The sequence below is a fragment of the Aspergillus brasiliensis genome, assembly GCF_001889945.1.
Source record: "Aspergillus brasiliensis CBS 101740 unplaced genomic scaffold ASPBRscaffold_22, whole genome shotgun sequence".
NCBI lineage: Eukaryota > Fungi > Ascomycota > Eurotiomycetes > Eurotiales > Aspergillaceae > Aspergillus > Aspergillus brasiliensis.
Window position 1 is genome coordinate 212,863 of NW_027137463.1, and position 27,989 is coordinate 240,851.

General features: G+C 54.3%; 11 protein-coding genes across 11 annotated transcripts; 5 read left to right on the forward strand and 6 right to left on the reverse strand.

Annotated features, from left to right (window-relative positions):
• Window positions 1-430: 430 nt before the first annotated feature.
• Window positions 431-1,582, forward strand: ASPBRDRAFT_164029 (uncharacterized protein; the record flags this gene model as incomplete). Its single annotated transcript, XM_067619522.1, has 2 exons — window positions 431-845; window positions 917-1,582. 2 exons carry the CDS (start codon window positions 431-433, stop codon window positions 1,495-1,497), a joined length of 996 nt encoding a protein of 331 aa, XP_067473520.1. The 3' UTR covers window positions 1,498-1,582.
• A 783-nt stretch (window positions 1,583-2,365) lies between these two features.
• On the forward strand, window positions 2,366-3,536 carry ASPBRDRAFT_49161 (uncharacterized protein). Its single transcript, XM_067626263.1, has one exon. The coding sequence runs from the start codon at window positions 2,396-2,398 to the stop codon at window positions 3,410-3,412; it is 1,017 nt and encodes a 338-aa protein (XP_067473521.1). The 5' UTR covers window positions 2,366-2,395; the 3' UTR covers window positions 3,413-3,536.
• A 456-nt stretch (window positions 3,537-3,992) lies between these two features.
• On the reverse strand, window positions 3,993-5,723 carry ASPBRDRAFT_189074 (uncharacterized protein; the record flags this gene model as incomplete). The annotated part of the gene is made up of 6 exons (XM_067620149.1): window positions 3,993-4,293; window positions 4,371-4,687; window positions 4,761-5,206; window positions 5,278-5,370; window positions 5,427-5,491; window positions 5,555-5,723. The coding sequence occupies 6 exons, from the start codon at window positions 5,721-5,723 to the stop codon at window positions 4,166-4,168; spliced, it is 1,218 nt and encodes a 405-aa protein (XP_067473522.1). The 3' UTR covers window positions 3,993-4,165.
• A 116-nt stretch (window positions 5,724-5,839) lies between these two features.
• On the reverse strand, window positions 5,840-6,986 carry ASPBRDRAFT_429090 (uncharacterized protein). The gene has a single exon (XM_067624892.1). It carries the CDS (start codon window positions 6,805-6,807, stop codon window positions 6,292-6,294), a length of 516 nt encoding a protein of 171 aa, XP_067473523.1. The 5' UTR covers window positions 6,808-6,986; the 3' UTR covers window positions 5,840-6,291.
• Window positions 6,987-7,166: 180 nt separating this feature from the next.
• Window positions 7,167-8,696, reverse strand: ASPBRDRAFT_201176 (flavin-containing monooxygenase; the record flags this gene model as incomplete). Its single annotated transcript, XM_067621513.1, has 1 exon — window positions 7,167-8,696. One exon carries the CDS (start codon window positions 8,694-8,696, stop codon window positions 7,167-7,169), a length of 1,530 nt encoding a protein of 509 aa, XP_067473524.1.
• Window positions 8,697-9,118: 422 nt separating this feature from the next.
• On the reverse strand, window positions 9,119-20,835 carry ASPBRDRAFT_211676 (uncharacterized protein). The gene is made up of 5 exons (XM_067621935.1): window positions 17,174-20,835; window positions 14,670-17,120; window positions 14,283-14,613; window positions 13,671-14,229; window positions 9,119-13,621 (listed from the first exon to the last, which is right to left on the reverse strand). Exons 1-5 carry the CDS (start codon window positions 20,695-20,697, stop codon window positions 9,180-9,182), a joined length of 11,307 nt encoding a protein of 3,768 aa, XP_067473525.1. The 5' UTR covers window positions 20,698-20,835; the 3' UTR covers window positions 9,119-9,179.
• A 195-nt stretch (window positions 20,836-21,030) lies between these two features.
• ASPBRDRAFT_164044 (EthD domain-containing protein) lies at window positions 21,031-21,906 on the forward strand. Its single transcript, XM_067619523.1, has 2 exons — window positions 21,031-21,243; window positions 21,308-21,906. Exons 1-2 carry the CDS (start codon window positions 21,097-21,099, stop codon window positions 21,641-21,643), a joined length of 483 nt encoding a protein of 160 aa, XP_067473526.1. The 5' UTR covers window positions 21,031-21,096; the 3' UTR covers window positions 21,644-21,906.
• ASPBRDRAFT_429108 (uncharacterized protein) lies at window positions 21,687-22,059 on the reverse strand. The gene has a single exon (XM_067624893.1). The coding sequence runs from the start codon at window positions 21,945-21,947 to the stop codon at window positions 21,729-21,731; it is 219 nt and encodes a 72-aa protein (XP_067473527.1). The 5' UTR covers window positions 21,948-22,059; the 3' UTR covers window positions 21,687-21,728.
• A 147-nt stretch (window positions 22,060-22,206) lies between these two features.
• psoB (hydrolase psoB) lies at window positions 22,207-23,756 on the forward strand. Its single transcript, XM_067626264.1, has one exon. The coding sequence runs from the start codon at window positions 22,214-22,216 to the stop codon at window positions 23,516-23,518; it is 1,305 nt and encodes a 434-aa protein (XP_067473528.1). The 5' UTR covers window positions 22,207-22,213; the 3' UTR covers window positions 23,519-23,756.
• Window positions 23,757-24,099: 343 nt separating this feature from the next.
• Window positions 24,100-25,461, reverse strand: ASPBRDRAFT_138342 (aldo/keto reductase; the record flags this gene model as incomplete). The annotated part of the gene is made up of 5 exons (XM_067618987.1): window positions 24,100-24,444; window positions 24,523-24,857; window positions 24,930-25,131; window positions 25,195-25,239; window positions 25,300-25,461. 5 exons carry the CDS (start codon window positions 25,459-25,461, stop codon window positions 24,100-24,102), a joined length of 1,089 nt encoding a protein of 362 aa, XP_067473529.1.
• Window positions 25,462-25,720: 259 nt separating this feature from the next.
• ASPBRDRAFT_49169 (uncharacterized protein) lies at window positions 25,721-27,948 on the forward strand. Its single transcript, XM_067626265.1, has 4 exons — window positions 25,721-25,863; window positions 25,929-26,141; window positions 26,217-26,908; window positions 27,003-27,948. The coding sequence occupies exons 1-4, from the start codon at window positions 25,810-25,812 to the stop codon at window positions 27,784-27,786; spliced, it is 1,743 nt and encodes a 580-aa protein (XP_067473530.1). The 5' UTR covers window positions 25,721-25,809; the 3' UTR covers window positions 27,787-27,948.
• The last annotated feature ends 41 nt before the right edge of the window (window positions 27,949-27,989 follow it).

Here is a 27,989-nt window from a genome sequence, read left to right on the forward strand (position 1 = left end):
GTTTACATGCCGCTCTCCATAATTATTCCATTGGCTGAGGCCCAGATGCTGGGCAAATAAGCATAGCAGTTTCGGTAGTAGGACGCCACTCCGAGTAAATTGACATATAACTATTGGAATATCGATTAGTGATCTACTTATGCCGATGGTTTGTAATGAACAGCACCATGACTCCTGCCCCACTGCTGGATAACTATCTCAACGGCAACCAGCCTTCGGTCTAGCTGACATATAGTGGGTTTGTGTTCGGACAGGTTATGGCCGATGGATGGCAAGAATTAATCAGCGCTGATCACTTTCCTACTTGTGGAATCAACGGGAATCACGATTGGTAAACAATCTCCTCTCTCACGAAGTCTACATATATTAACTGAACTTGTATTCCTGTAAGTTTGCTTTTTCAAATCATTATTATTACGTAACAACCACCATGTCTCAACCTCTTGTGTTCATCACTGGCGCTACCGGGTTCATTGGCAGCGCTACTGCTCTTGAGGCTCTCAAGGCAGGATATCGTCTTCGAATCGGCGTCCGCAAGAGATCAGAGAAACTTGAAGATGTGTTATCAGGCCATAAAGACCAGTTGGAATTTGTCACCATCCCCGATCTGACTGACCAAGCTGCCTTTAGCGGCAAGCTTGATGGAGTAGACTTTGTCTTGCATCTAGCCTCCCCTCTTGCGCGTGGGACAGACAAGGATGCCATATTCACTCCTGCAGTGAACGGAACCTTGGCCTTGCTGAGGGAGGCCGCTAAGGTGCCAAGCATCAAGAAGGTCGTGATCACTTCATCTATCGCTGCTTTGATTCCGATTACCGGAATACCCGAAGGTGGTATCGTCAAAGGTAACTATTGCAATTGCATTGCCCCAATACCACACTACTGTTTCTTATTTATATGCTGACCTTACACTTAGAGGACAATGATTGGAATTACAATGTCGATCCAGCGGCTAATTTCGAGGATCCTACCAATCCTGCTGGAACGCCCATGACTCTGTACCGTGCATCCAAATTGCTTGCCAACAATGCCGCCTGGGAGTTTAAGAACACCGAAAAGCCACACTTTGCACTGGTGACCATTCATCCGTCGTTTGTTTTCGGTACCAACCTCATGCAGACCTCCGCCGAGCAAGTCCAAGCCGGATCGAACGGTATTCTCTGGGGTGGTGTGATGGGGGGTGTGCCAATTGGCGGCATTACAGGCGTACATATTCAAGATGTTGCTGAAGCTCATGTCAGGGCGTTAGACCCGAAAATCAAGGACGGCTCAAAGTACCTGCTTTCCGCGCCAGCAACCACTTGGAAAGACGTGGCTCAGATTGTGCTCAAGGCCTACCCTAATATTGGCGCGAAGATCACACCGGAGGTCGAAAGTACCCCTTCCATCCCCACCAACACTACCAAGGCAGAGGTGGAACTGGGAATGCAATGGAGGTCTTGGGAGGACATGGTGCGAAGTGTGGTCGACCAGCAGCTGGGGTTCTTGCAAGGCTGAGCCAGACGGTCATCTGGTAGATTTCCGTCAATAGGTTCTTTGTTTGTGCTGAAGAGTAAGGCATTTAGAAAGGTCTTCATATTTGAGTTCTGTCTATTCCATGACGATCTCATTCGGTAAATGTGACAGCGCGTGAGACCATCTAATCCAATCACAGTTAAGGGTTACTGTATCTAGTAGGCAAACCAATGGATAATAGTAACTAAAATGCATCTTTTTCGCTCGCAAGCAAGCATCTGCACAGCTATTGAATCCTTCTATTAATAGAAGTGTTTTCGTCTTTTCAGAGTGTGTTTATTGTCTACGTCTGGTTGCCTCTGATTGTGTTGTATGAGTTCAGACACTAGCGTCCAAGCAGACTCTTAGCCATAACCGAAGTTTTTGATAGACTGTGGCCTTTTCGAATCAGAAATTTGCATGATCGTACACACCAGGGCACCGTAAAGTGGGGGCCTGTATAGGAATAAAACTTACACAGTTACCTAGAGAAGGCACTGGAACAACATTGCGTTGAGCCAGAATTAGTGCACAATTAGCGCTGAATATATATAGAAATTAACACTGGCGCTTTTTCGCAGCCGTACGCCTTGAAACCAGTTTCTTTTGGCTTCTCACGTGCATATTTAAACCTTCCAATGATAATTCATGTGTTTCACTTAGCGCCCAATATTATTTATGGCCAGACTTGTGATAAATAATCTGCAATTACTGAATGTGGTGGGTTGTTTGGTTTGTTTGCACTTGTCAGGTATTGAAGCTTTTGAGGGTCCGTGAGCAAAGAAGGCATCCTTGCCGCCCGCGGCCAGACCGAAGTATCTCGGCCCGAAGGCCCACATCCTTCCTCAACGTTATCCCTTGATGGCGCTTACAGACAGGCTTTTCGACCTTATTATCGACCATGGAAACATATTGTCGCTACACGCTAGGGCCATTCTGGTCCAGCGAATTCAACAAGGACTCTCAACTGAACATCTTCGTGTCTGATAAACATTTTCAGATCGAGTTGGAAGCCTGTAATTTCGAGAACTCACCGGCACTTCTAGCAGACTATTTCCGACTTCTCCAGCGTCTCGAACCTGATTATTTGCCCGAATTAGATGAAGAGTTTGAGGATCCTCTAGAAGAATTAGCCGACTGGGCATTGCAATCTTTCAAGCCACTATTTCAACAAATTCCTCCTTTGAATACATGTCAAACCTATACTCTCCGCAATTGCTTATTTCCAGAAGTTTTTCATTACTCACTGGTGGCCAATGAGGATAACTTGGTACCTGTCTTCCTTGATAATATCGGCCGGGAGCGATTGATGGGCGCGCTCCTTCCAGAGTCGGAACAAGTAGACTATTCTGCTATTCCAGTCTATCGTCCTGACGAAATCGAGGTCCCAATATCACTTGAGTGCGGTGCTTTACCAGCCGTCCCCCGCAAGGTATATATCAACGGGCAACAGCTTGCTTTCTTGAAATCGGTGGGCGCTGGAGACGTGAATAGCACCTGCAGAGAGCTTAAAGCATACGCGAAGATACACTCAACCTCACTTTCTGTGGCTATCAACACATGCAGGCTTCTCGGAATCGTCCAAATCCCTTCGTCGGGTCGTATTGTTGGTCTTCTTCTGTCATACATAGCGTGCGACAACAGGACATTACTGTGCACGGGAAAAGACCCTCAGTATGCCTCGTTGAGGCAGAAATGGTTGGACCAGGTTACTCGTTCCATAGAGAGACTCCATAGCTGTGGTGTTGTTTGGGGAGATGCCAAACCGGATAATGTGTTAATAGATATACAAGACGATGCGTATCTCATTGATTTTGGCGGCGGCTACACCAGAGGCTGGGTGGATGCGGAATTAGCGAATACCGCCGAAGGAGATCTTCAAGGTTTGCAAAGACTGTCGGAATTTCTGTCTGATTGAAATTCTTCCTGCTTGTGGACTCCGTGACGAGGACAATCTTCAACGAGTCAAGATGGAAGGTTTGGCTTTAGGGAGCTGGATTGCAATAACAAAATTTCAATTGGAATCAGCCAGCAGGTTTCCAGGAATAGGAGACTAGCTGTAGTCTCATGCTAATATAGCTTGATTAGCTTGGATTACTAGTTTAGGTATTTCTATTCTTCTACTTTATCATCTGGTGATGCTAGTACTACTTATAAAGCTACTATCAAGATAATAGATATTATAATCACTATAATGAAACTCTAATAGGTAGTAAATCAATCCTACAGGTATATTAGCACTCCATATTACCTCTTCCACTAAACTAATGCTGTCAATTCGCAGGAAGGGAAATGGTCATATTGGGGTTTCGACTAACTCCCGATCGGATAGGCGAGTCATTAGCAGTTTATTGTTGAGTTTCTGGGTCCATCTTTCATTCAAGAATCGCCGGTAGGATGAGAGTCTTCGGTATGTAGATGAAGAATAGCATTACTTGAAATTGAGATGACAAACCATATTATGAGACAAGAGATAGTAAAATCAGGGGAAGAAAGTAAGGGATCCTCGTGAAGATATGTCTACGATAAATTTATATATCATTTGACTGTTACTTTCTCGTATAGTGAAGATTAGAATCATTTATGACCCCAGGATGGATACTAGGCTGCAAGCAGGCAATATGCCAGAAATATGCACACCCGGTGTCAGTATAGGTTGTTTTGTTTTGCATCACAGCATTGACCTCGTTCTCAAGACCGCCGGCGTACAAGCCTTCAGCGAGGGAATGCCTGCTAAACCCATGGAGCGGTCGAGATCCGTCAGCAGGCCTAGCAACACCTCCTTTGCTCCCTCCTTCCCTGTCATGGTCTAATGTGAGCATATCCACTGGTTCTTCATTCCGAAATCATGAAGTAGTGGGGAGAAGAAGACCTACCGGCAATCGCATACCCAGCCATCACAGGTCGTCCCACGAGTACCCCCTTGGCCCCGAGACATAGAGCCTTGAGGATGTCGGCGCCTGTCCGGACGCCCGAGTCGAAGAGCACGGTCAATGAGTCACCTGCGGCTTCCACAATCGACGGCAACATTTCGAGGGATCCGACGGCGCCGTCCAGCTGCCGACCCCCGTGATTGGATACAATGATTCCGTCACAGCCGGCACGCACCGCCGCACGGGCATCATCTGGATGTTGGATGCCCTTGAGAATAATCGGACCGTCCCAATGCTGACGCAGGAAGGGAAGCCGTTCCCTGGGAAGTGAGTGACATTAGCTCGATGACCATCCCCTAGATGGACCCGCAGCAGGGGGGGAAACCGCCATACCAGGTTGATGCCACTCCTGAAATGATCATCTGCAACCACATCCGGCTGGCAGATGGGATGTCATCCTCCACCTCCTTGCCGTAGGCGTCACGGAACTTCCGACGAAAGACGGGGTCGGAAAAGGCGACTTGGTTGCCCACCCCGGCAATCATGGGCAGGTAGCCGCGGTCGAGATCGAGGGGGCGCCAGGCCGCCGTCCAAGTGTCGACCGTCACTACTAGCGCAGTATAATTGGCCGCGCGAGCGCGTTGAAGTAGGGAGATGGTGATCTCATCGTCCGTCGGCCAGTACAGCTGATACCAGCGCGGACCGGAGCCGCTATGCTGCGCAACCTCTTCGATGGTGCTGGTTGCGGCGGTGGAGAGCACGAAGGGGATACTCAGCTCGGAGCAGACTTCGGCTAGTCCGGTTTCTTTTTCCTTGTGGAAGATGGATTGGACGCCAATCTGGCTTGCCACGAAAGAAAGGGTGTCAGCGGGGACGAGGAGGATGAAACAGAGGGCTGCTCGGAGCTCACCGGGGCTTGGATTAACGGAGATGCGTATGTCTCGCCAAACAATGTTGTTTCCAAGGTGCGGTGGGAAGTGTCAATCATCATCCGAGGGGCCAACTAGAAAGGAGGTGTGAGTTGAATCATCTGATGAAGTTGAAGCCGAACCCTCATACCCGCCATTGACGAAAGGCTGCGCGATTCGCCTCTTGGGTTGCCAATTCGCCGGCGCCGCCATGCACTGTTGTCGTACATCATCCCCCTTCCGTCAGTCGTGCTCTAGAAGGATGGAGAGGCTGCTCACAATAATTGAAGGCGGTCACGCTGAGATGTTGTTTCGCTTGTTCGACGATGCGCGCGGTGTCTGTAGTGACCCGTGGATATACGTTCCGGAGCATGCCCCTCTCATAGATGTCCAGCTGGTTGGCGCGGCACTGCGCGAGTCGCAAGCCGAGGACGCTTTGAGCCACCATGGTCGCTGATTGTAATTGGACTGATGAGCCAAATGCGCTGGTAGCCTCTTTTATGTCCTGTACCGGTTCGGAGGATCACCCCCCTGCAAGGGGATGTCGGTGTTCAAGGTCGGCTAAGTTCGTCCTGCAGAAGCGACTATCTTGAAGGCAAAAGCCGCACACTCATAGGTCGCACCGACGATCAATCATGCGATGCTGCCTGGTGCCGAGGGTATGCTAGTCCTACTACTGTGGATCAAGACCAGGGGATGCGACCCATTTTCTTTGGGGAAAATGATGACTGGATGATCCATTGGAGTCTCCATATTGCGAATATTCGGTCCCAACAGGAGAATAATAGTAAATGACCTTACAAGCTGGTCGGAAACACGATGGACACAAGCAGTGCGCTATACACTCCAAGGAAACCGCCTTAAGAACCAATACTCCACGTTTATCTCATGTCATCAGTAAGAACACTTGCGTTGACTAGCTGGATTGAAGCTCTAAATCCACCAACCGGACCTGCCAAATATTCCTCTCCAATAACTGCCAGCACCACCCCCTACCCTCCCCATCACTACCCCCATCAAACCCTCACGAAGGTCGCCGTGGCACACACAAACATCAACCATGCCGGGATATTCACCAACCACATGCGCCGCCAGTTATTGCCCAGCCAGCCGCGCAGGCCATCTTCGTTGCGGAGGCCGACCTTTTCCTTGGAACAGATGCGACTGTTCCAGTACATACTCCAGGCTCCAAAGTAGTAGTGGGCGATACTCAGGACTCCCCCGGCGTAGTAGAAGTAACGGGTCTGCGGATTGAGACCGGGGGCGCGGCTATTGATGACGGAAAACACGCCGGCCAGGGGATACGCCAGCAGAATCACCCACTTGGTGGTGCGCGCGAAGGCCGGGAACCAGTCATGTACCAGGTGGCCGGAGACGTGGCCGGGTCGGTTGGCGAGCTTGGGAGTCAGAAAGGATCGGAAGGCGTTTTGTTGGTCAATGGCACACATCAGACTGGCCGAGGAAATCATCAAAGGGCTTAGGCGGAGGATGGCCGTGCCGAAGTCGGACGCGCTGGTGATCGCGGAAGACATTTTTTTCTAGTCTGTGGGAAGTTAGGGAATGGAAATGATTATTGTGGAGGGAGGAGTCTAATTCAATGGAATTTGCTAAGCTCTATCGGCGATGAACAACGTTCTATGAGGATAATATGAGGGGGTAGAAGAGAGGAGAGAGGATGTGAGGGAGGGTGGGGATAAGTGAACGATGTCGTGGTAATAGCACCAGGAGCGATGGCATGGCGGCCATGTAAGGAGGTGCGCCGAACCAATGCCCGACGCAGTCAGCAACAGACCAGACAGGGGCCCCTTCGGCGAAAACACCCGCATGCCTGGTTGAAGAATGCGCCAATGATGTTTAACTACCGGTGTACCTGGATGGGTGAAGCCTAGAACTAATCCCGCTTCTTCACTTCCTTCGGTTTCTCTCCGCCTCCTGTGGGGGACCTCCTGAACCCGCTGCCAGGGATGAACTGGAGCCCGTGTTTCAAGTCGCCATACTTGGCGAACCACAGATCGGTGAAATAGTTATCACGTCGCTGCCAGGGCTTCTCTGCGGCCACGCGCGGCATAAAGCGCGCGGCGGCGTGGATATACGTCGATGTCAGGGCAAACGTGGGCCGCGGCGTGAGAGGCGGCCCCTGGGGATCTACGCGTGGCACAGCGACGGTGTGTCCGCGGGCTTGGAGGAGTTTAATCAACCGGCAGACGGCAATCATGGTTGCATCGGCGCCCAAGGTCCACGACGCGTTAGTATATCCATTGACGACGACCAAATTGGGGAGGTCCTGTAGCATCATGCCGTTCCAGATGAATTTCGACGAGAGATCCACCGGCACGCCGTCGATATCGAGCATGGCCCCTCCGGCGAATTGCATCTGGAGCCCCGTGGCGGTAATGATCAGATCGGCGTCCAGATGCTGGCCAGACCGCAGCTGGATGCCGGTGGCCGTGCAGGTCTCGATCGTGTCCGTGACCACGCCGACGCGACCTGTATGCAAGCTGCGAAAGAAGTCGGCGTCCGGGCTCACGCACAGCCGCTGCTCCATCGGCGCATAGAGCGGCGCAAAGTGCGGGTCGTAGGCCACCGCCGGGGGTAACTGGCGTCGGACGTGAGACCGCAGATAGGCGCGGGCCAAGTGCGGCCATCGTTCGCAAAAGAGGATGAAGAGCCGCGTGTGCACCAGCGACAGAAGGCGCTGCAGCGAGTAGAAACGGGAGCGAGGCAGCCAGCGTGCCAACCAAGAAGACGCACTGGGGAGCTGCCGGTTCGGCGCCGAGACGATGTACGTCGGACTGCGCTGCAGCATGGTCGTATGCGCCGCCTGCTCGGCCAGCTTGGGGATCATGGTGATTGCGGTTGCGCCGCTACCAATGACGACGATCTTCTGGTCTCGGTAATCCAGTTCGTCCGGCCAGAATTGAGGATGCACCACCTGCCCTTGGAACTGCTGTAGTCCTGGGATTTCGGTCTTGAGTGCCTGACTGTAGTTGTAGAACCCGGTGCCCAGGATCAGGAACCGCGAGCGGTAGATGCTCGTGCCCTCTGGCGATTCGACAGTAAGCTGCCAGAGCTGGTCGGACGAGGACCATGACGCTCTGGTCATCCGGTGCTGAAATTTAATCCGACGGTCGATGCCATGCTTCGAGGCAGCCTGCTGGATGTAGTGGAGAATGGTCGCGCCCTCGGCGATGGGATATTCGTGGTCCCATGCATGCCAGGGAAAGCAAAAGGTGAACAGGTCCGAATCCGATCGGATGCCCGGATAGCGAAAGAAATCCCAAGTGCCCCCCAAGGTGGCCCTCCCTTCGAGAATCGTGAAGGTGAGATGGGGCAGTTCGGTCTGAAGCCGGTAGGCAGCGTTAATGCCAGAAATGCCGGCTCCAATGATGAGGACATCGTAGTCAACTGCCGGGGAAGCCATGTTTTGGCGGTGGGGACCAGGCTATGGCAATGCTCAAGGGGTCGAGAAGAGTGTGCGTTCTTGTTTGTTGTCTTTATGGCTCGGGCTGCTCACATACCTGGCCGTCATCAGGTGATTCCATGTCTTGCAAGGCAGCTGCATTTCCGAACCCCCGATCATTCTGGTATTGAATTGATGATTTGGTTTCTTTTTTCCTTTTGGGAGTAAGTAGGCGAAACTTAGTTGTCGAGTGTGTCATGAAGGGCTCTCTTGCTGCCAGGATAGTTGGTCTCAGCCAAATCGTTGGTTTAGTGCCGTCCCGGTCACCTTTGAACGTGGCTTCATTCCGTGGTTCAGCTGTATTCATGTAGCTACGCCTTGCGATTGTATTGTTAATCTCGGGTCCCAGGCTCTTTAACACATGCCTACGGAGGAATTGAGGTATGGAATTTAGAACAATCTCTATTACTTCAATCGCAGGGACCACCTAAAATAGTATTAACTTCAGACTGTTCCGTACACACGACTGGTCTTCAAAGCGGGCATCGAGGGCCCCTGTCCGGTCTCATGTATCAAGGTCAGAAAACCAGCTACTAATTCATTCATGCCGTTACCTCGGGCCTGAGCAATCCATTTATCCAGTGACAGAGTCTCAAACTCTGTGCCTCCACCCTCTGAGTTCTCTAAATATTCCCGCACGGATTCGACGGGGACCACAGTCTGCCCGGACTCATGGAAGTAGCGCACGGCAGGTTGCTGGTTCCAACCGGACAGCAGCATCGTGCCAATGATATTTTTCGCGACTGCGTCCACCTCTACCATGTCCAGGTAACCATGCCATCCGGGCACGTGGGGAACCGCGCGCATCTTGCGCGAGAAGGCCAGGACGTTGTTCATGATATCGAGGGGCGGGGCGCCCGGGCCGATAATGCTGGATGGACGATGAATGGAGACGGGGAGATGCAGCTGGCGATGGGCAGCTTCGAGATACACCTCGCTGGCCCATTTGGACGCGACGTAGCCGTCGGAGCCATCGACTGGTGGCAAGTATTGGGCGACGGATTCCTCATCGTAGCTGTCTGCCGTCCGTAGATGGACCACTCCGGCCGTGGAGATGTAGTGAATGGGCACGCGGCGCGGTAGGGCCATCCGGACCAGCTCGTGTGTAGATTGGACATTTGGCCCACGTAGGGATTGATACGTTTTCATAAACGAGACATCTGCGCCGCAGTGAATGATCGCGTGGCAGGTACCGAATACCTGGGTCGCTGCCTTCTCGGAGAGACCCAGGCGGGGGGCAGACAAGTCACCGGCATGAATAACGACTTTGTCGGACTTCATCGCTGGGGCCTGTCGTCCAAGGCCCTCCCCCGTCGGCCGCACGGCGATGCAGTGCACTTGCGAGACGTGCGGTGATGCCACCAAGCGTTCTAGGAGACACTGGCCGAGATAACCCGTGGATCCGGTCAAGACAACTTCCCGCAGCTCAGGGATCTCGCAGTCTCTCGACTGGACTGACAGGAGAGCTGGGGACAGAGCCGTTTCTGCTGCCCAATCCAAGCCATTGTGGGCTGCTGCTGCTGTCTCTGCCGCGCCCATGCTATCCAGGCGCTGCGCAAGGCTCTCGAGGCTGGTATTTTGGAAGAGCTCCGCCAGCGGTATGTCCCGATGCAATGTGTGCTTGATCTGCCGCTGCATCTTGAGCAGGAGGAGGGAGTTGCCGCCCACCGAGAAGAAATCCGACTCTCTGCGAATCTGGAGTCGGACTCCGATTTCGGCCAGAATGCTCGTCCAGATCCCCTTCACTTTGGCCTCCGTCTCGGTGAGTGGGGTGTCTTCCTGGTCGGTGCCAAAGTCTTCTGGCAAGGGGATTGCCCGCAAGGCGCGGCGATCGAGCTTGCCACTGGCGTTACGAGGGAGTCCGGGCAACGGGATAGCGACCGAAGGCCTCATATATTGTGGCAATGGTAAGGTGGCGAGCAAGTTGCGCAGGTAGCGCGCTGGATCCGCGGGCGTCCTGCCCACGGTGAATACGACGAAGGCGACTAGAAACATGGATTCGCGCTCTCCGGAGACGTCGACCGCGGCATTGGACAGAACGCCGTTAGCACTTTGAAGAAGAGAGGCCGAGACATCTTCCAACTCAATCCGGATGCCGCGCAGCTTGATCTGCGAGTCGCCGGCAATGCGACCCTGGTAGACAATGGAGCCGTCATTGAGCATCCGGCCTTGGTCGCCCGTGCGGTATAAACGGCCCCAGCCCGGTTCTTCTATCCCAGAGATGCGATCAGGAATGAATTTGGCCGCGGTGAGGGTTTCATTGTGCAGGTACCCAGCACTGACGGACGGTCCCCCAACACAGATCTCCCCACTGCAACCAGGGGGCAGGAGTTGTGCCGTCTCGGGGTCCAGGATGTAGACGGCGTAGTTTGTGATGGCAGGTCCAATGGCCGCAGGAGAGTCGTCTTGCACCGCCTCGCGATCGTACGGCACGAGACCGAAGGAGGAGGCGACGGAGATCTCGCTGGGTCCGTATGCATTGAACACTTGGAGGAGAGGATTCCGCAAGTCCTGGAAGGACTGGCGGAGATGGTTTGCAAAGGCCTCGCCGCCACACATGGCAATGCGCCAGTCGGTGCACTTCTCCAGCCATTCGCGGCCGTATTGGAAGAGGACGCAGTACTCAGACGGCGCCCCGAGGACAAAGGTAATGTTTTCCTCATACATCAACTGCGCCAGATCTGCCATGTCGATCCGGTTGCTGGAGACCACGAGAGACCCCCCGTTCGCAAGCGCGTAGAAGATCTGGGCCAGTGAGGCATCGTAGCCGTACGCACTCTGCTGCAGGACGACTTCTCGGCTCCGGCGTAAGCTCATCGCTCGGCTGGCGGCAGCGACATGATTGAGGAAGCTGGAGTGCCGGAGCATGACGCCCTTAGGCTTACCCGTTGTACCGCTGGTGAACATAATAAAGGCTCGGCCATCAGCCGTCGACGCATTCGGGATCGGATGTGCCGGCGTATGTATCTCGGTGATGTCGACCGGCTGCACCTTTCCATCCAGCTGCAGTTCCGGGAGGCGATGAACCGTATCTCGGTGGCACACAATAAAGCCGGCTTGGGATTCGCTTACAATCGTCATCAAACGCTCGTTTGAGTTGCGCACATCCAAGGGGATATAGACGGCTCCGATCCGCATAATCGCCAACAGCGAGCAGATGGCGTCGCTGGACGGGTTGCAGAGCATGCCGACATGGGTACCGACCTGGGCGCCGGCCGTCAGAAGGGCATGTGCAATCTGATCAATTCGGTCCGACATTCCCTTGTACGTCAGAGTACCTGACGGGTCTTTGATTGCCATGGCCTGTGGCTGCGTGGCGACGAAACGATCAATCTGCAGGGACAAGGTGTCTGCCCACCCAAAAGACGCTACCGGTCCCTTTCCAAGCGCGGTACTCGCCTCGATCTGACGGGGGCTGAATAGTTCCCCTGCGCCGATCTCTAAAGCGGCATGGCTCACAAATGTCTCGAGGAGATGGATGTAGGTCGAGAGCAGGGAGTCTCCAGCGGTGCGGTCGAACAAGTATTCTTGCACGGACAAGGTTAAGAAGCCCTCGCCATCATTCTCATCGACGGTGAGGATGAAGTCAAATGGGTGATTGGCATCTTCGTAGGTTGACCAGTCGAGCGCGACGTCTCCAATGGTTTTCTGTCCCAGGACCCCGAGCCGGTAATTCAGCACCACCTGGAAGAGAGGTGGACAGACTGAGAGGGACGGAGCATTGATGTCCTTCAGGATAACATCCAACGGAACCCCTGCGTGGCCCATAGCGGCATACACCTTGGATCGCGTTGCGGTGAGGAGGTCACTGAAGGATTGGTCGCTACTCAGCTGGAAGCGAAGCGGCAGCATATCGATCAGGAACCCAATAGCGTCAGCGAAGGCTGCCTCGGTGCGGTTCGCATCCACAATTCCAATGCAGAAGTCATTAGTTTCGGACAGGCGATGGAGTAAGACCTGCAGCACGGAAAGATAGAAGTGAAACGGCGTGACCCGTGCGGCGGTGGTGAAATTCTTGATGCGCCGGACCAGATCCGATGGCAGATCGACCATGAGCTCAATATTGTCGTAGCGGTTCAGACTCTTGCGGGTCGACCGTTTGGCAAAAGGAAGATTGGGAAGAGGCTGGGGCAGGTTTGCAAACTCCTGTTTCCAATACTGGCGGTGCTCCCGGGTGGTGGGACTCTCCAGCGACCTTCTTTGATGAGCAGCGAAATTGACATATTGCCCCACAGGAGGCACGGCGTCCAGGTCGACGGCGGAATAGCATCGATGCAGGTCCTGCAGATACAGCTGCCAGCTCACGCCATCCATGATGATATGGTGGTAGCCGAAGATAATGGTGTGGACGGTTGCCGGAGAGTCGCCGTGGATGAGAAGCGTCGCGATGAAACTGTCTCCTCGTTCGAGGTCGTATTCATGGTCAGCGACGAGCTTCTTCTCAGCTTCAATCTCCGCTGCAGCACTCTCAAAAGGTGGAGCAGCCACCTGACGCAGCTGGAACGGAGAAGATGCTTCGACCCGCTGGAAGACCTCGCCGCTGGCCTCATCGGTGAAGAAAGTAGTACGCAGGGAGCTATTGCGTCTGATGACGGCATGAAGGGCGAGTTCAAAGCGGTTAATATCTAGGTGGCCGCGAAGCTGGTACGTGGTGGTGCAGTTGTACGCAGTTTTATTCTCCAGCGAAACATAGGGCAGCCAGATCGTAGTTTGGCCGAATGACATGGGCTCGACGGTTGACTTGGGGAAGGCCAGATCGACCTCATCGTCGTCCGTTGTGGGCGTCAATATGTCACCGCGTGACTGGCCACGATTGGGACTGGATACGGTGCTCGATGGCGCTTGTTCAGAGGCACTTCGTAACTCGGCGACTGCATACTGACACACTGTGGTCCAATTAGAGAAGTAGTACCTATGGGGAAGGGGGATGCATACACTCTTCAACCGATGCACCTGCGAGGATCTTCAACACGGGAATATCGACCTGCATCTCCTTGGAGAACCAGGACCGGATGTCCATAGCCACGAGCGAATCCACTCCCAGGTCCAGAATCACCGTGTCCCGCGCTATCGCTTTGGCAGACAATCGCAATAGACCAGCCAGGTACCCTGTCAGCACGGGGCAGAGTCCCTCGATTGCCTGGCGTTCGGTCTTCTCCGGGGACAGTACGTCTTGTAAGAGTGAGACCTTTTCTGTCTTCTCGTCATCTTCATCAAGTTCCTGGGCAGCGGTCAACAGGTGTCCGAAACGAGCTGGTAGATATTCTGTATTTCTCGCCAGCTCTAATCCCACTATGACATCCACATTCAGGGGGTTAGAGGAATCACGAGCGAGATGGATAGCCTCTGCCAATGACCGGTGGAAATCGCGTTCCGAAATGGCGCCCAAATCCCGCTGGTCACTGGGTTGTTCAATGCCCACGATGGGACTCAGGTCGAGCACCGAGGAAGGCAACCCCTTCGCTTTCCGTTGCCGGCACAGACCCGCCACGTACTAGAGAACCGTTTGTCAGTGAGGAGGGTTCTTGGAGGACTGCGACTACTCACCATATTCACGACCGTGGTCGGCTCAGTGGAAGGTGAACTACTGCCGGCAATCCTGGACGCCGATGACAGAGCCACAAAGAAGGCCAATGTTGGATGGGAGAAAACGTCGTTGATGATATTGATGGCGGCCATCTGATTTTCCACCGATTCTTCTTCCAGGGCTGGGCCATAAATGACCCCTTCAATGGGTGGGCGTTGTGCCCCAGTCACCGCGTAAAGTGACTTTATGACCTGATGCTTGCAGCTCAAGGTTGGAATTTCCACGACATCAATATGAACCCCGGATCGTGCTACTTCTTTGACCCACCCACAATCTCCCTCGAGTGAATTACTAGATAGTACAGGTGTTAGTGGGAGAAAACCTGCAGGGCATCAGGAAAACCATACTGGTGTAAAAGGATAAAGTTCCGGGCCCCAATGCTGACCATCCACATGCAAATGGAGTATTCGAGTGCACGAGGAATTGAGGCAAGCAGGTACGTTCCCTGGGAAGACAGGAGATCAGTAGGATCAATCGGTCTGTCATAGATGACAACCGGCGCTTTGCAGTCGAGATTAACGATGCTGAAAGGGTCACCAGCGTGTGGAGCCTTGCGGCCCAGCAGATCTTGCAGTTCAATGAGGGTAGACGGATGCCCCCAACGGTCTTCGGCTAAAGACTCAACATGCCTGACCGCAGCCTGGAGTGATGATTCAAACTTGGACCAGCGGTTCTTAGAAGAGGAGGTCGGCCCTGGATTGACACAGATAAAATCTGCCGCTGAAAGATAACGGCATCTCCGCGGGAGAGACTTCGGTAGGCGCGTGGCTAGGCCAGCCTGGCAGGACAGATCGACAAAGTAGGCCGTATCACGCGGAGTGGCGGCGCGAATCTCGCTGACCATAGCCCGTGGCGATATATGGATCCATTGTGCACCTTGTCTGATTCCTGTAGGGCCATGAGTGAGGCAGACGAGGCGTTGGTGTGTATCAGTATATATATCCTGCAACAAACCTCCCAACATTTCCTGGGGGTCGTAGATCGTAGTAACATCTCCACCAGACCTATTGGCAACCATTTGTGCCACAAAGCAGCGAACGGAGAGGCTTAGATACCGATCGTAAGATAGACCTCTCGCCTGAATGGGACAGGTAAGGGGATACGGAACTTTAGCGATTGATGCTATGGAGTCCTGCAGCGTGATGAAGTGTGTCCCCGTTGAGACATCCGCTCCAATGGCAAAGTAAAAGAAGGAATCGGTAGTGTCTGCCATTGTAATCCCAAATTGTGTAGCACAACACACTCGGACTGTCAATGCCAAGTCGTGAGACGATAGATTGGTCTTCTTGGGAGAGATCTGGATAGCTTCGTACGCAAGGCCAGGTCCGGTCGACTGTAGCTGAATCGGCTGCTCAGCAAGGTCAACCGCTCGTTGTACTGGACGACGATAAGTTTCAGAACGATCATTGAGCTCCTGACTAGGCCTCAATCGGGACACCAGCACCTTCCCGTCCTTTAACATCAATTCGGACTCGAAAGATCCGGGCTGGTCTGCACTGTTGGAGGTTAACAAGCGACAAAATATCTCGGTGATCGTAGTGTGCATTCCATCGAGGGTATCAATATCAAGGAACTGTAGGCGTAGTTGTGGGATTTGGGATTGCAATGTGCGACCCAGTCCCAAGGAGGCAGAATGGTAAGGGTTCCCTGCGCAATGGCCACTGGTCAACCACAGAGTTGCCGGTGACTGTGAAAGCACCGCCTTCACAATCGCCAGTTTCTCCTTGCTGGGCTGGGTGAAAATGGGCGCCTCTATGTCTTCCAGAACCAAGACACCAGCGATATTACATACCGCAAGGAGATCGACGTCCTGGAACGAAGGGACCTGCACCAGATTTACGTTCGGTCCGGACAGCATCGCAGTCACCTTTTGGACAAAGGCGGACGCTTTTGATTGCATGCCTCCAATCACCATGAGCTGGCCTTGTGCATACGATGTCTCATGGCGGATTTGATATCCTCCGGCCACCAGACCGCTGGTCTCCCGCTTCTCTTGCTGAAACACCATCACCGCCGCATCGCTATTGATTGGACTGAATCCCGCACACTGCACACGCTCTGACCATGCCTTCTGCAGTAGGCGATCACTGTCTTGCCAAGCGGGCGCTGAAGGGCAAATCACATAACCTCCTGCTCGAACCAGGCCCCCGAGATAACCTGCGAGTTGATCGTAGTGCTGAGGATAATAAAGCGTAGGCTGGATGACAATGATATCAAAGCTGTGCTGCTGCCATTCCTCCGGGTCCAGTTGCTGGTTTCCTAGCTCCAATTGCTGTATTTGGTATTCACCGGGGGTTTGAGTTTGACGCGACCAGGGACTCTCAGTATCTCCCACCGTATATGACGCCAATGATGACAGGATCTGCCTGTTGGATGGATCTAGCATCAAGCTAGCGAATCCGGGACAAATCTCCAGAACGTGCATTTGGGGCCTACAGTGCACGAACTGCCTAAGGACGCGGCCACTGATCTGCTGATAGGACAGCCCCTCTCCCGGAACTGCGACTCCATACTGGAGATCATAGTCCCATGTTTCTTGCACATACAAGCGGCGATCTTGCCCAGGTGTTCCCTCAGCGGCCAGTGTTAACCCTTCAATGTCAATGCAAGGCTGGCCAGTCTCGTTCCAAATTCGTACATCCGCGGTGAAATTGGGTGACAGTCGTTCCGCGTCTGCCGGGAGTGTCTCTGTGACCTGGCCATGAGCTGTCAGGATTGTGTCGCTACCACGAGGCAAGGACGGCGTGTGAATAGTGATCCGTTCGATTTGCTTGGGTAGGAATGCGGTCCAGAGATCTCTGTATGATGATTAGGCTGCGCTACATATCTGAACTTTGCCCTGAACACTTACTGGTCACCTGGGGCGGCAAATGCGAGTAGGGCCGATTGTACCGCACACTCCAGCACACTGGGATTGACGAGCAACGGAGTAAAGCTCTCAGGGAAAGAATTGACGAACTGGGTTGACGATTGGTCCAGGCATCGGGTGGCCGAGAGCAGTCCGCAAAAGGGTCCATCATACTGCAGTCCACTGTGCTCGAGCCAGTTGTATATTTGACTTTTGTCGACACGTTGGGTGTATGCTTGTCCAGCGAAAGAGGGAGGAGGAGAGGCCTGGTTGTCATCAAGCGTCGAAATGCTGACATTACCCTTGCATACTTCGATGCCGTCGTTGGCAGCAATGATTGAGAAAGCGGCGCTGTCCTGATCATCGTCGTTGGAACTGGGTAGAACCACTGTGATGGTCAAGTCTGCTCCTTCGCCAGCGTCTCGGAGTCTGACGTGGTGAGAGAACCTGACATCGTGCAGATTCACGATGCGACACTGATGGCCCCATGGAGACGCAATAACGGCCTCAATGACCATGAGGCAGTAAATCGACGCGGGAAGCGTCACTGTCCCTTGTACACGAACGGACTCGAGCCAGGGAAGCTGCTTCGAAGTAAGCACATTTCTCCAGCGCAGTGTAGTGTCACTGCTGTCAGTGTAGCAACGATTGCCCAGCAATTCATGAGGTGTTGAACGCGTCAGGTATCGTTTTGAGGAACGAGACTCTCGCCAGAAGGCTGTCTCGTGATTCCAAGGATATGAAGGCAGACCTTTGAGTAGTCTAGGTGGCTCCCGCCGCAGTGACGCTGCGTAGCGGTCAAAGTTGACGACTTCGGGTCCAAGGTGCTGCCAGAGGAACCCTAGAGCCTGGCTAAACGAGGCTACATCATCTTCCCCACGACGTAGAACCCCGGAGTATGGGATTGCATCGCCATTTCCGGTCTTACCTTTGAACGTCTGCCCCACTGATGCCTTCAAGGCCGGGTGAGGCCCGATCTCCAGAGCCACATCGAACGCGCTGCCATCGATAGCACGCTCCAGACCCTCACAGAAGAGTACGGATCCCAGCATGTTGTCACGCCAGTATGGACCGGCCAGTTCGTCCATAGTGGGAGTGCGATCCGGGCCGTATACACTGGAGATCCATTCACAGGGCTCAGCCGGGGTAAGAATCTCAACCTTAGCACCTACCATAGAGGCGAGAAACGGCTCTGCACATGCTTGCATGTGGAATGAATGGTAGGCATTGTCGACTTTTAAGATGCGAGCAAATTTCCCCTCGGCCTCCAGCATCGCTCGTGCCTCTTCTACGGCATCGAGATCACCGGAGAGCGTGACGCTGACGGGGGAGTTGCTGGTGCCGATCACAATCCGACCTTTTAGCGATGGGCGATTGATAAAGACTCTCGCCTCCGCGGCACCCAGGCCAGCGGCCAGCATTGTGCCACGCTTGCCATCTCGTCCGCCGGCGAATTTTGTTGAGACTCCACGGTAATAAGAGATCCGCATGGCATCCTGGGGTCGAATGTATCCCGCCGCGTAGGCCGCCGCTAGCTCCCCAGAAGAATGGCCAATGACCGTATGAAACCGCACCCCTAGCGTTTTCAGCAGGTCTACTAAAGCCATTTGGATGGCACTCGACAGTGGCTGCGAGATTGGCCCCTCGGCAATCCGGGACGTTGTCTGGGGCTTGAGGAGTTCTTCTTTCAGGGACCAATCCGGTCCATCCTCGAGAAGATGTAGATACTCATCCAGCTTTTCTATTGAGTCACGGAAGATCGCACATCGTAGGATCAGTTCCTTGCCCATAGTGGCCCACTGTGCGCCTTGTCCGGTGAAGATGCCCAGGATCCTAGGAGGGCGAGCAGATGCGGTCAAGCGAATTCCCAAGTCTGCTGATGGATCCTGAACTACCTTTTTGAGGGCGGCGTCCATCGCAGCAAGCAGATCACTTCGGGTTGATCCCGTGAATATCGCCCGGAATGGGTGTGAGCTTCGGCGGCATGCCAACGTCCACGCTAAGTGGTGGAGGTCGACGGACTTGCTGGTGCGGAGGACAGAATGGAAGCGAGCCACAATGGCAACCAGGGCACTCTGACTATGGGCAGAGAAGACAAAAGGTAATGTGGCCAGGTCACAACCCTGCTCCCCCGTCTGTGCCGCATACCCAGCACTGGCAGGGCCATGGATCTCCGGCTGATATCCCTCCACAATCACATGAGCATTGGTACCACCAAATCCAAAGCTATTCACGCTGGCTCGTAAGGGCTGGCCGAGATCGACAGGCGGCCAGGGTTGCGCGGTTGTGGGGACGTTGAGGTTAGTATAGTAAGGCGCAATGTCCGGGTTCAAGGTTTCCAGGTGTAGATTAGGAGGGATCACACGATGTTGGACAGCCAAAGCGACCTTGAGCAGACTGGCGAGCCCGGAGGTGCCTTCCGTGTGACCAATGACTGTCTTTACTGATCCCACCTGGAGCTTGAAGCGATCTCCATTGTTACTCTCTGCAGTTTGGGAGGGGAAGAAAGCGCTGGCAATTGCTTCAGCTTCGCGAACATCGCCCACCTGGGTTCCAGTCCCGTGGGCTTCAAAATACTGACACCGGCCCCAGGACGTCGTTGGGTCTAGCCCAGATCTGCTATAGGTTTCTTGAATTAGGCGTGCCTGTGCTTCAGCACTGGGCATTGTAATGCCTTTGGTTCGCCCGTCCTGGTTCAGGGCAGAATCTCGGATGATTGCTTCGATGTGATCACCATCCGCCAGGGCGTCGCTCAATCGTTTCAACAGAACGACGGCGATTCCCTCCCCACGAGCGTAGCCGTTTGCACCCGCATCCCACATGCGGCACCGGCCCTCGGGGGACAGCATGTGCAGAGCTGACTCGGTAATAAACAGCTCCGGTCCGAGAATGAGATTGACACCAGCTGCACACGCTACCCGGCTTTCGTTTGAGCGTAGGCTGCGAACGGCATGGTGGACAGCAACCAGACTTGACGAGCAGGCGGTATCAATGGTCATCGAGGGACCGCGCCAGTCGTAAAAGTATGATAGTCGGTTTGAAAGGATTGAACGGTGAGTTCCGGTGGCGGTATACTGAGACAACGTGACGGGATCCCTCATGACAATATCACCATAGTCGCACGCCACGCTGCCCACATAAACGGAAGTCGAGCTACCCTGCATCTTCTGGATCGACAATCCAGCGGATTCCAGCGCCTCGTAGGTGACCTCCAGGAGCATCCGGTGCTGTGGATCAATCGCCTCAGCTTCAAGGGGTGTGATATTGAAGAAGCTAGCATCAAACGTGTGGGGGTCTTCCTCCATCCAGTAGGCGCTTTTGGTATTGGTGGTACCAGGGTACTCAGGGTCCGGATGGTAGAAGCCATCAATGTTGAAACGATTCGACGGTACCCTCTTGGAGAGCTCCCTTGGGGTCCGAAGCAGATCCCATAACTTCGACGGGGACGTGGCATTTCCTGGGAGACGGCAGCCACTGCCCACTATGGCAATAGGCTCCTCTTTGGGGGGGATATATTCAGAAACCATTCTTGGGGTATCAAAGGCAAAATGGAGTGTTGGTAAAGAAGGTGTCCTGCGATGGGGAGCAGAAAGGCAGAGTAATCTTTCGTTGAGCTCCCTACGCCTCTCAATATTACGCTAAGTGGAACCTTGAATCATCGTTCCTTTCAGTGCAGGGTATATGCGAGGGTGGACCTGCTGACACTTGCTTCTCTTTTCAACAAACGCCGAACAGACATGCATAAGTGACAGTCGGAGAGGGATGTGCTCGTCCCCGAGGCCGAACCTGCACAGCGGTCCCCCTGAACGAGTCGGTCATAGGAACAATATAAAGAGGCAACACGGAGGAATGTTGAGGAGCAAATCTTAAACAGCATTCATCCTTACTTGGGCCTCTTCTAAGACCTTGTGGATTTCGCAGCCACCATGACCGAACGTGTTCTCCGACTCACCGTCTACCATTGCTTCAACCCTAACAAGCCTGAGGCTGAGGTGCATGAGTTCGTGACCAACGACCACGCGGTGAAGGCAGCCAAAATTCACCAGAAACACGGACTACTCGGCTACACTTTGGTATGGATCTCTGGTTCTTTTTATCTAGTCGTGGTTCGGAAGCGTCTAATATGCCCAACGGTAGTACTTCGCGCCTCAAAGTGCCCAGAAGGTCCTGTCAGACTGGAAGAAAGTTGGTGGACGGAACTGGGAGCTGGACACCTATGATGCCTGCGTAGAGTTCTACTTCAAGGACTTTGCTGTTATGGGAGCTATCGCCCAAGATCCGGACTTTCACAAGTTGCAAGAGGCGGAAGTGCCATACTTGGACGCCAGCCGTCCGCCGCGAGCCCACCTGGGATGGGTCCAGGGCTACATCCACGATGGTCAGATCATCAATGTGGACGGGAACAAGTCTGTCTTTCCTTCCTTTACCGAGCTGTCCCATATCGTGTTTCCCGGGGTGTCTGAGGGGAAATAATTGGGGATAAGGAGTTGCCAGGAAATGTCTGGCACCGACGTCGATTGTGTGTTCCCGAGCATATTTCCAGATTAGGGGGTTAGAATCATCCTGCGAAGCAGGTCTGCAGTAACACGAGATACTCGAAAATCAGAGAAAGCCATGTCCAGGCGTACACCGCTACATGCAGGATATGACTAACGGCGCACACGAAACGCCGACGTCGGCCATCTGTAGGCACTGCGATAAGTGTTTCTGCATACTGCTGGTAGTGTTGATTCCTGATGAGTCTCTCGGTAGGCTCCAACGCCGAACGGGTGTTCATCGGGAATGTAGCCCGAGCTCATGAGAGCTATTTCTATAAAGAGTATCTCAGGGCCTACCTCACTATGAAGCAGGCCTCCCTTCTGCGTCTAAAGCCTACAGCCTCCCCAGCAGACATTGTAGCTGACCTTGCCGCCATCATCCATCCTCCCCTCCCTACCTCTCTCTCTCTCTCTTGCTTAATCACTTACACACCTCATCTATCGATCCTCTACATCCGCCACCATGACGGCCCACAAGATCCAGGCTCAGGACAGTCAAAAGGCCATGTTCCACTTCTTCAAATCTGAGTGGTTCGACTTTGAGTTGGTCCGCCTACTGGGATTCGCTCCTTACGAGGGCGCGGAGATCGCCGAGGTGCTCCAGGCGGTAGGATCCATCCGCGACAGTGATGCAGAGAGCTGGCACACCGCATGGCTGCGTGCAGGTAGCAAGACCGAAGCTTTGGCACAAGAGGCCGAAGAACTGGGAGATCGTATCACGGCGCGTCGGGCGTACCTGCGCTCCTCCAACTACATCCGGGCGGCGCAGTACATGCTCTCCAGCCGAACGGGCCACATCGACCCGCGCGTGCTGCCAACGCTGGAACGCGCTATCTCCAATTTCCGGCGCGCGACACAGCTGATGGATGGTGATGTGCACTGTCTAGAGATCCCCTACGAGAAGCACATCACCTTGCCCGGCTACCTGTATCTGCCCCCAGCTGAGCGCCGGCTCCCTGACGGCAAGATCCCCATCCTCGTCAACATCGGTGGCGGCGACTCCACGCAAGAAGAACTGTACTTCATCAACCCCACAGCGGGGGTTCAACAGGGATATGCCGTTCTGACCTACGAAGGACCGGGACAGGGGATCCTCCTGCGACGCGAGGGACTGACGATGCGGCCAGATTGGGAGGTGGTCAATGGTAAGGTGCTGGACTTTCTGGAAGTGTATGCCCGGGAGCATCCCGAGTTGGATCTGGACCTCGACCGGATTGGCGTCTGTGGCGCTTCGATGGGAGGTTACTTTGCGCTGCGAGCGGCGGCCGACGCGCGAGTCAAGGCGTGCGTTTCTATCGACCCGTTCTACTGCATGTGGGACATCATGAAAGGGCGCATGCCCGAGTATCTCATTCACATGTTTGAGACAGACCAGGGCTGTGCGCCGGACAGCTTCTTCAACGGACTAGTACATTTCCTACAGTGGGCCAACTTCCAGGCTCGTTGGGAGTTCAACCACCTCAAGACCATCTTCGGGGTAGAGGCTCCCTCGGACGCCTTCCGCGCCATGATGACCTACACTCTCAGTCGAAGCGATGAGAAGGAGTATCTGGCTGATGTTCACTGCCCCGTCTTCGTCACCGGCGCCGCCGCCGCCCTCTACGCAAAGCCCGAGTTCAGCACGGACCGCATCTATAACGCCCTGGGTCACCTCCGTGAACAGGACAAGCTCAAGTGGATTGCCGCCGATGCAGCTCAGGGTGGGCTGCAGGCGAAGGTCGGAGCTTTTGGTCTGTCTGCTCATCGCACATTTGCCTGGTTGGATCAGCATTTCGGGATCGACCGCAAGATTGCATACAAGCGGAATTAGGGTCGCCGACGCAAGGGGCCCCCCAAACATAACGCCGAACCACCGAAAATACCGAAATATTTTGATAGCGCTGATCCTGAGCCTGGCATGCTGCATGAAGTTTGAGTCTCTTCCATCGGTTTGTCTCATCCTCGTGGTAGTGGCGTACTTCCATAGAATCCAATCAAGTTGTTTGAGACCTCAGCCACGCTTGCAGCACAGCCATATCAGAGACCATGATATTTAGGGGTAGTACTTCTGCTCTTATCACATCATAAATTGGCTATAATAAGTTTTCTTAGCGTATGTATACAAGCTGTGCTGACATCCCGTATTGGTCCATGAAGGGAGAGGTTTGGAGCGGAGATAACCAATTATATATAATGTCCGGACGCTACCGACACCACGCTACGCTGTTACGTAGGAAGCCCGGCCATTGCTTCGCTTGAGACCTCTAATTACGTTTCAATTATTTTCACTCAAGGATAAGTCTAATAGTTGATTGGAAGACGCTCAAAAACCAGTCTCGAACCATCGTGTAGCCCGTCTCTTCATGTATACTATCGTCATCATCATGTGCGGGCCATCTTCTCCGGTTTCTATCAACAATGTCCCTCGACTTCTTTCGCACGATAAGGTTCCTCCAGATATGCCTCCTCTTCTGGCGACAGCTTTTTACCACGTGCCATCAGGGCCTCCTCGATGCGTTTGACACTGGTAAACCCGATCACCGGGGCGGTCACTCGCTTGTTCAGCCAGGCCAGCGCTACCTCGGTCATCGTCCATCCTCGTCGGATGGCCACCGTGGCAACGCGGGTGATGATCTCACGGTCTTCGATGCTCCTGCCGTAGCTGAAGCGCGGATTTTCTGAGTCGTCCGCGGTCCGCGGCGACTGTCCATAGACGTCATACGGACACGCAAGATGCCCGGAGGCCAGGGGCGCCCACTACACCGGATAGAGCTCGTGTTAGGGGACATTCGAGCAGGGGATTGGGGGGAGGGGGCCATCATGGGATACGCTTACTGGTAGGAGTGCAATGTTATTTTGACGGCAGTACCGGTTCATCTCGCGCTCCTCCTCTCGGTAGAGCAAATTGTAGTGGTTTTCCATGCAGACGATCTTGTGCCAACCGTTACGCTCGGCAATGGAATTCAGGGTGACCAGCTCGTGCGCCCACATGGAGCTGGCCCCAATGTAGTGTACTTTTCCCATCGTTACCAGGTCATGTAGAGCTCGCATCGTCTCTTCGGGCGGGGTCTGGGGGTCATATCGGTGGATCATGATCACGTCCAGGTAGTCCGTGCCCAGCCGGGTCAGCGATTCCTGGACTTGGTGAAAGATGCTTTTCCGGGAAAGGCCTGTGAGAGGAAGTGGAGCAGTCAGCAGTTGATTGCTTGCTGCCTTCCCATCGTTGAACTCATTGCACGTACCGTAGGTATTGACGAGGTCCTTGCTCCTCGCCGCCAGCGGACCCATGAAAGCCACGACATCCTTCTCCCCCCCATCGTCGGCCATGACTCGACCGACTTTGCTTATTAGAACTACCTTTCGGCGTGGAATTTGATATTTGCGCAGCGCCCGCCCAATCAGGGTTTCAGACAGGCCATTGGAGTAGACATTGGCCGTATCCCACTGTAGCGAGCCGAGATTCCGTCAGCGTCAGCCGGTGGCAATCAACATAGAACATCTACATACCGTATTGATGCCGCGATCAAAGGCGGCTTTGAGGAGTGGCAGCGCCTGACGGAGAGTTAGTCAGTAACTACTAGTTGCGTCCTGTTGCCAGATGGGGGATCGCACTCGTTCTTCTTCCACCACCCAATTCCACCATTCGGGATCGCCGATGCCCATGCATCCCATGATTGGGTTCGACACCACCAGGCCCCCCACGGGGCGATATTCCACCTTGGTGTCCGCAATGGACTGGCTAAGCTGTTCAGGGACCTTTGTGAATGGCGCCATGACCGATTTGTGACTGGGACAATATGGGCGATGTCAGTCCCCCCCCGAAAGTACGATATATGATCCTCTGTCGTGGGATGAGGCTAATGCCAGCATTCCCCGGAAGACGATCATTCATGCAGGACGAAGCATCGCAATCGCCGATGGCGCATCGGGAGCTGACCACGTCGGCAGCCGATCATTTTCGGTGAGCCGAAGCTTACAATATGCAAGCCCAGCTGCGAGGGAATCATCTTCCCCCTGACTCCGCGGGAAACTGGTTTGGGCTTCCATCTTTTTGGCGTGCGAAACAATGAAAAAGGGCAACGTTGAACCGGGCCACGGCCACGACGGAGAGCTCCCACCACCATGCCTTTCCTTCTCGAAACACAGACCTTAGCCCGCACGGATGGTTCGACCCAGGTGTGTCTGTACCAGCACTCTTTGTGATGAACCCTGTCGAATCTAATCGTTCCTGTATTTGATAGATTCCTCTCCTGGAACAGCCAATCGGCGAGTGTTTCCGGAGAGTGGTAAGCGCATCTCCCGACCAGATCGCCATACATAGCGGCACCCGTCACATCACCTATGGAGAGTTGCACGCGCAGAGTGATGCCTTCGCTTTGGGACTGATCGAGCTCGGTATCCGGGCTGGGGACCGAGTGGCCCTCAGTCTGGGGAATGGGATCGAATACGCCGTGGTAAGTCATCGCGGTTGATGTACAAGAGACTGAGTGCCGAATCAGCCCTAACATCTCTGTCGCCTGCCGGTCTAGATTGCCTACGCCTGCTTCAAATTGGGGGCCATTCTGACCCCCCTCAACCCTGGCTACCTTCCTGGGCAGGTTATCCATGCCTTGAACCACATCACCGCGCGCTGCTTCATTACCAGCACCGAGATCAAATTACCGCACAAAGACCCGCGCCTGACGAGCGAGTTGCTGCAGGAGATCGCGACCAGTTCCGATCCCACCTCCCTCTCCACCACCGTCCCTTCTCTGCAGCACCTGCTCCTCATTGACAACTCTGGAGGTCGGGTCGATGTCACCGCACTCCCCGTCACCGCCGACTATGAGGCCCTCATCCTCGCGCACGGCAGCCAGCGGCTGCCACCGCAAGACCACCTGGGCGCCGAGGACGTGGCCAATCTGCAGTTCACGTCCGGTACGACCTCCGCCCCGAAGGCCGTATGCCTGACGCATCGCAACATTTTGAACAACGCCTACCTGGTGGGCCAAGGCATGGAACTGTCTGCCGGAGAGGTCGTCTGCTGTCCCCCGCCGCTGCACCACTGCTTTGGCCTGGTCCTTGGCCTCCTGACTGCCATGATTCACCGGGCGACTCTCCTGCTGCCATCCCCCAGCTTCGATGCGCGGGCCACCCTCCAAAGTATTGCTGAGCATAATGCCACCGTATTGTACGGTGTCCCAACAATGTTTCTGATGGAACTCGACCTGATGTCACAAGGGCAAGTACCCAAACTGCCCCCTGCCCCCCCCAACCTTGTTCCTCCTATCCTTGATCCATCACCTCCCCCGCGAGTCTAACACATCAGCGTACAGATTCATCCAAAAGTCAGCCCTTCGACACCTACGCACAGGCATTATTGGTGGCAGCCCCATCGCCCCTAGCCTGCGCCTTCGACTCCACCAACACATGAATCTTTCCGGATTAACCAACTGCTACGGCCTCACCGAAGCCTCGCCCATCGTGTGCATGACGGGCGTTCTGGACTGCCTTGACAAACGTCTCACGTCCGTCGGTCAGGTGCTGCCGCACACGGCGATCCGCATTGCGGACCGCAACAATCCCACGCGCACACTCCCCCGCGGGGACAACCAGCGCGGGGAGCTGCAAATCAGCGGTTACGCCGTGATGGCCGGTTACTGGGATGCGCCAGAGGAGACAGCCCGGACCCTGCTGGTGGACGAGGAAGAAATCGATCCGCAGACGCAGCGGAAACGCATCTGGCTGCGCACGGGGGATGAGGCGACTATGGGGGTGGACGGCACCATCCGCATCACCGGGCGCATCAAGGACATCATCATCCGCGGCGGGGAGAACATCTACCCCGGCGAGATCGAGGATACCTTGCTGACCCATCCGCAGGTGGCCAATGTGGGCGTCGTTGGGCTGGCGGATGCCATTTACGGGGAGGTGCCGGCCGCGTTTGTGGTGTTGCGCGTGGAGACGTCGCCGGAGGAGCTACGGGCGTGGGTACGCCAGAAATGTCCGGCGGCCATGGTGCCAAAGCATGTCTTTGCAGTCGACCGGTTGCCGTTGACGGCTAGTGGGAAGTTAGAGAAGTACAAACTGCGCGAGATGGGAGAACGGTGGCTGCAGTAGAATTATCCTGCAATCGGATTGGATCGTGTGATGCATTGACTTCTTGATCCTTTAACGACTAGGTAGCATACTGTTCAGTTATAGTCCGTAGCAGTTCATTGACTTATAGGGCTTGTGCCCATATAGTAATAATATGACCTGTTTGATCTAGACTCAAGTCCCATATATCTATTTACCCTCATCGCATTCTTATAACTCTATGC

Bases quoted from the DNA above. Each gene is read 5' to 3' on its own strand.
- ASPBRDRAFT_49161 (XM_067626263.1), top strand. From the start codon at position 2,396: ATGGAAACATATTGTCGCTACACGCTAGGGCCATTCTGGTCCAGCGAA.
- ASPBRDRAFT_429090 (XM_067624892.1), bottom strand. From the start codon at position 6,807: ATGTCTTCCGCGATCACCAGCGCGTCCGACTTCGGCACGGCCATCCTC.
- ASPBRDRAFT_211676 (XM_067621935.1), bottom strand. From the start codon at position 20,697: ATGGTTTCTGAATATATCCCCCCCAAAGAGGAGCCTATTGCCATAGTG. The intron at 14,614-14,669 runs GTATGGTTTTCC...TGTACTATCTAG, and splicing joins AACTTTATCCTTTTACACCA to TAATTCACTCGAGGGAGATT. The intron at 14,230-14,282 runs GTGAGTAGTCGC...ACGGTTCTCTAG, and splicing joins CGACCACGGTCGTGAATATG to TACGTGGCGGGTCTGTGCCG.
- ASPBRDRAFT_164044 (XM_067619523.1), top strand. From the start codon at position 21,097: ATGACCGAACGTGTTCTCCGACTCACCGTCTACCATTGCTTCAACCCT. The intron at 21,244-21,307 runs GTATGGATCTCT...GCCCAACGGTAG, and splicing joins GACTACTCGGCTACACTTTG to TACTTCGCGCCTCAAAGTGC.
- ASPBRDRAFT_429108 (XM_067624893.1), bottom strand. From the start codon at position 21,947: ATGAACACCCGTTCGGCGTTGGAGCCTACCGAGAGACTCATCAGGAAT.
- psoB (XM_067626264.1), top strand. From the start codon at position 22,214: ATGTTCCACTTCTTCAAATCTGAGTGGTTCGACTTTGAGTTGGTCCGC.
- ASPBRDRAFT_49169 (XM_067626265.1), top strand. From the start codon at position 25,810: ATGCCTTTCCTTCTCGAAACACAGACCTTAGCCCGCACGGATGGTTCG. The intron at 25,864-25,928 runs GTGTGTCTGTAC...TGTATTTGATAG, and splicing joins GCACGGATGGTTCGACCCAG to ATTCCTCTCCTGGAACAGCC. The intron at 26,142-26,216 runs GTAAGTCATCGC...CTGCCGGTCTAG, and splicing joins ATGGGATCGAATACGCCGTG to ATTGCCTACGCCTGCTTCAA.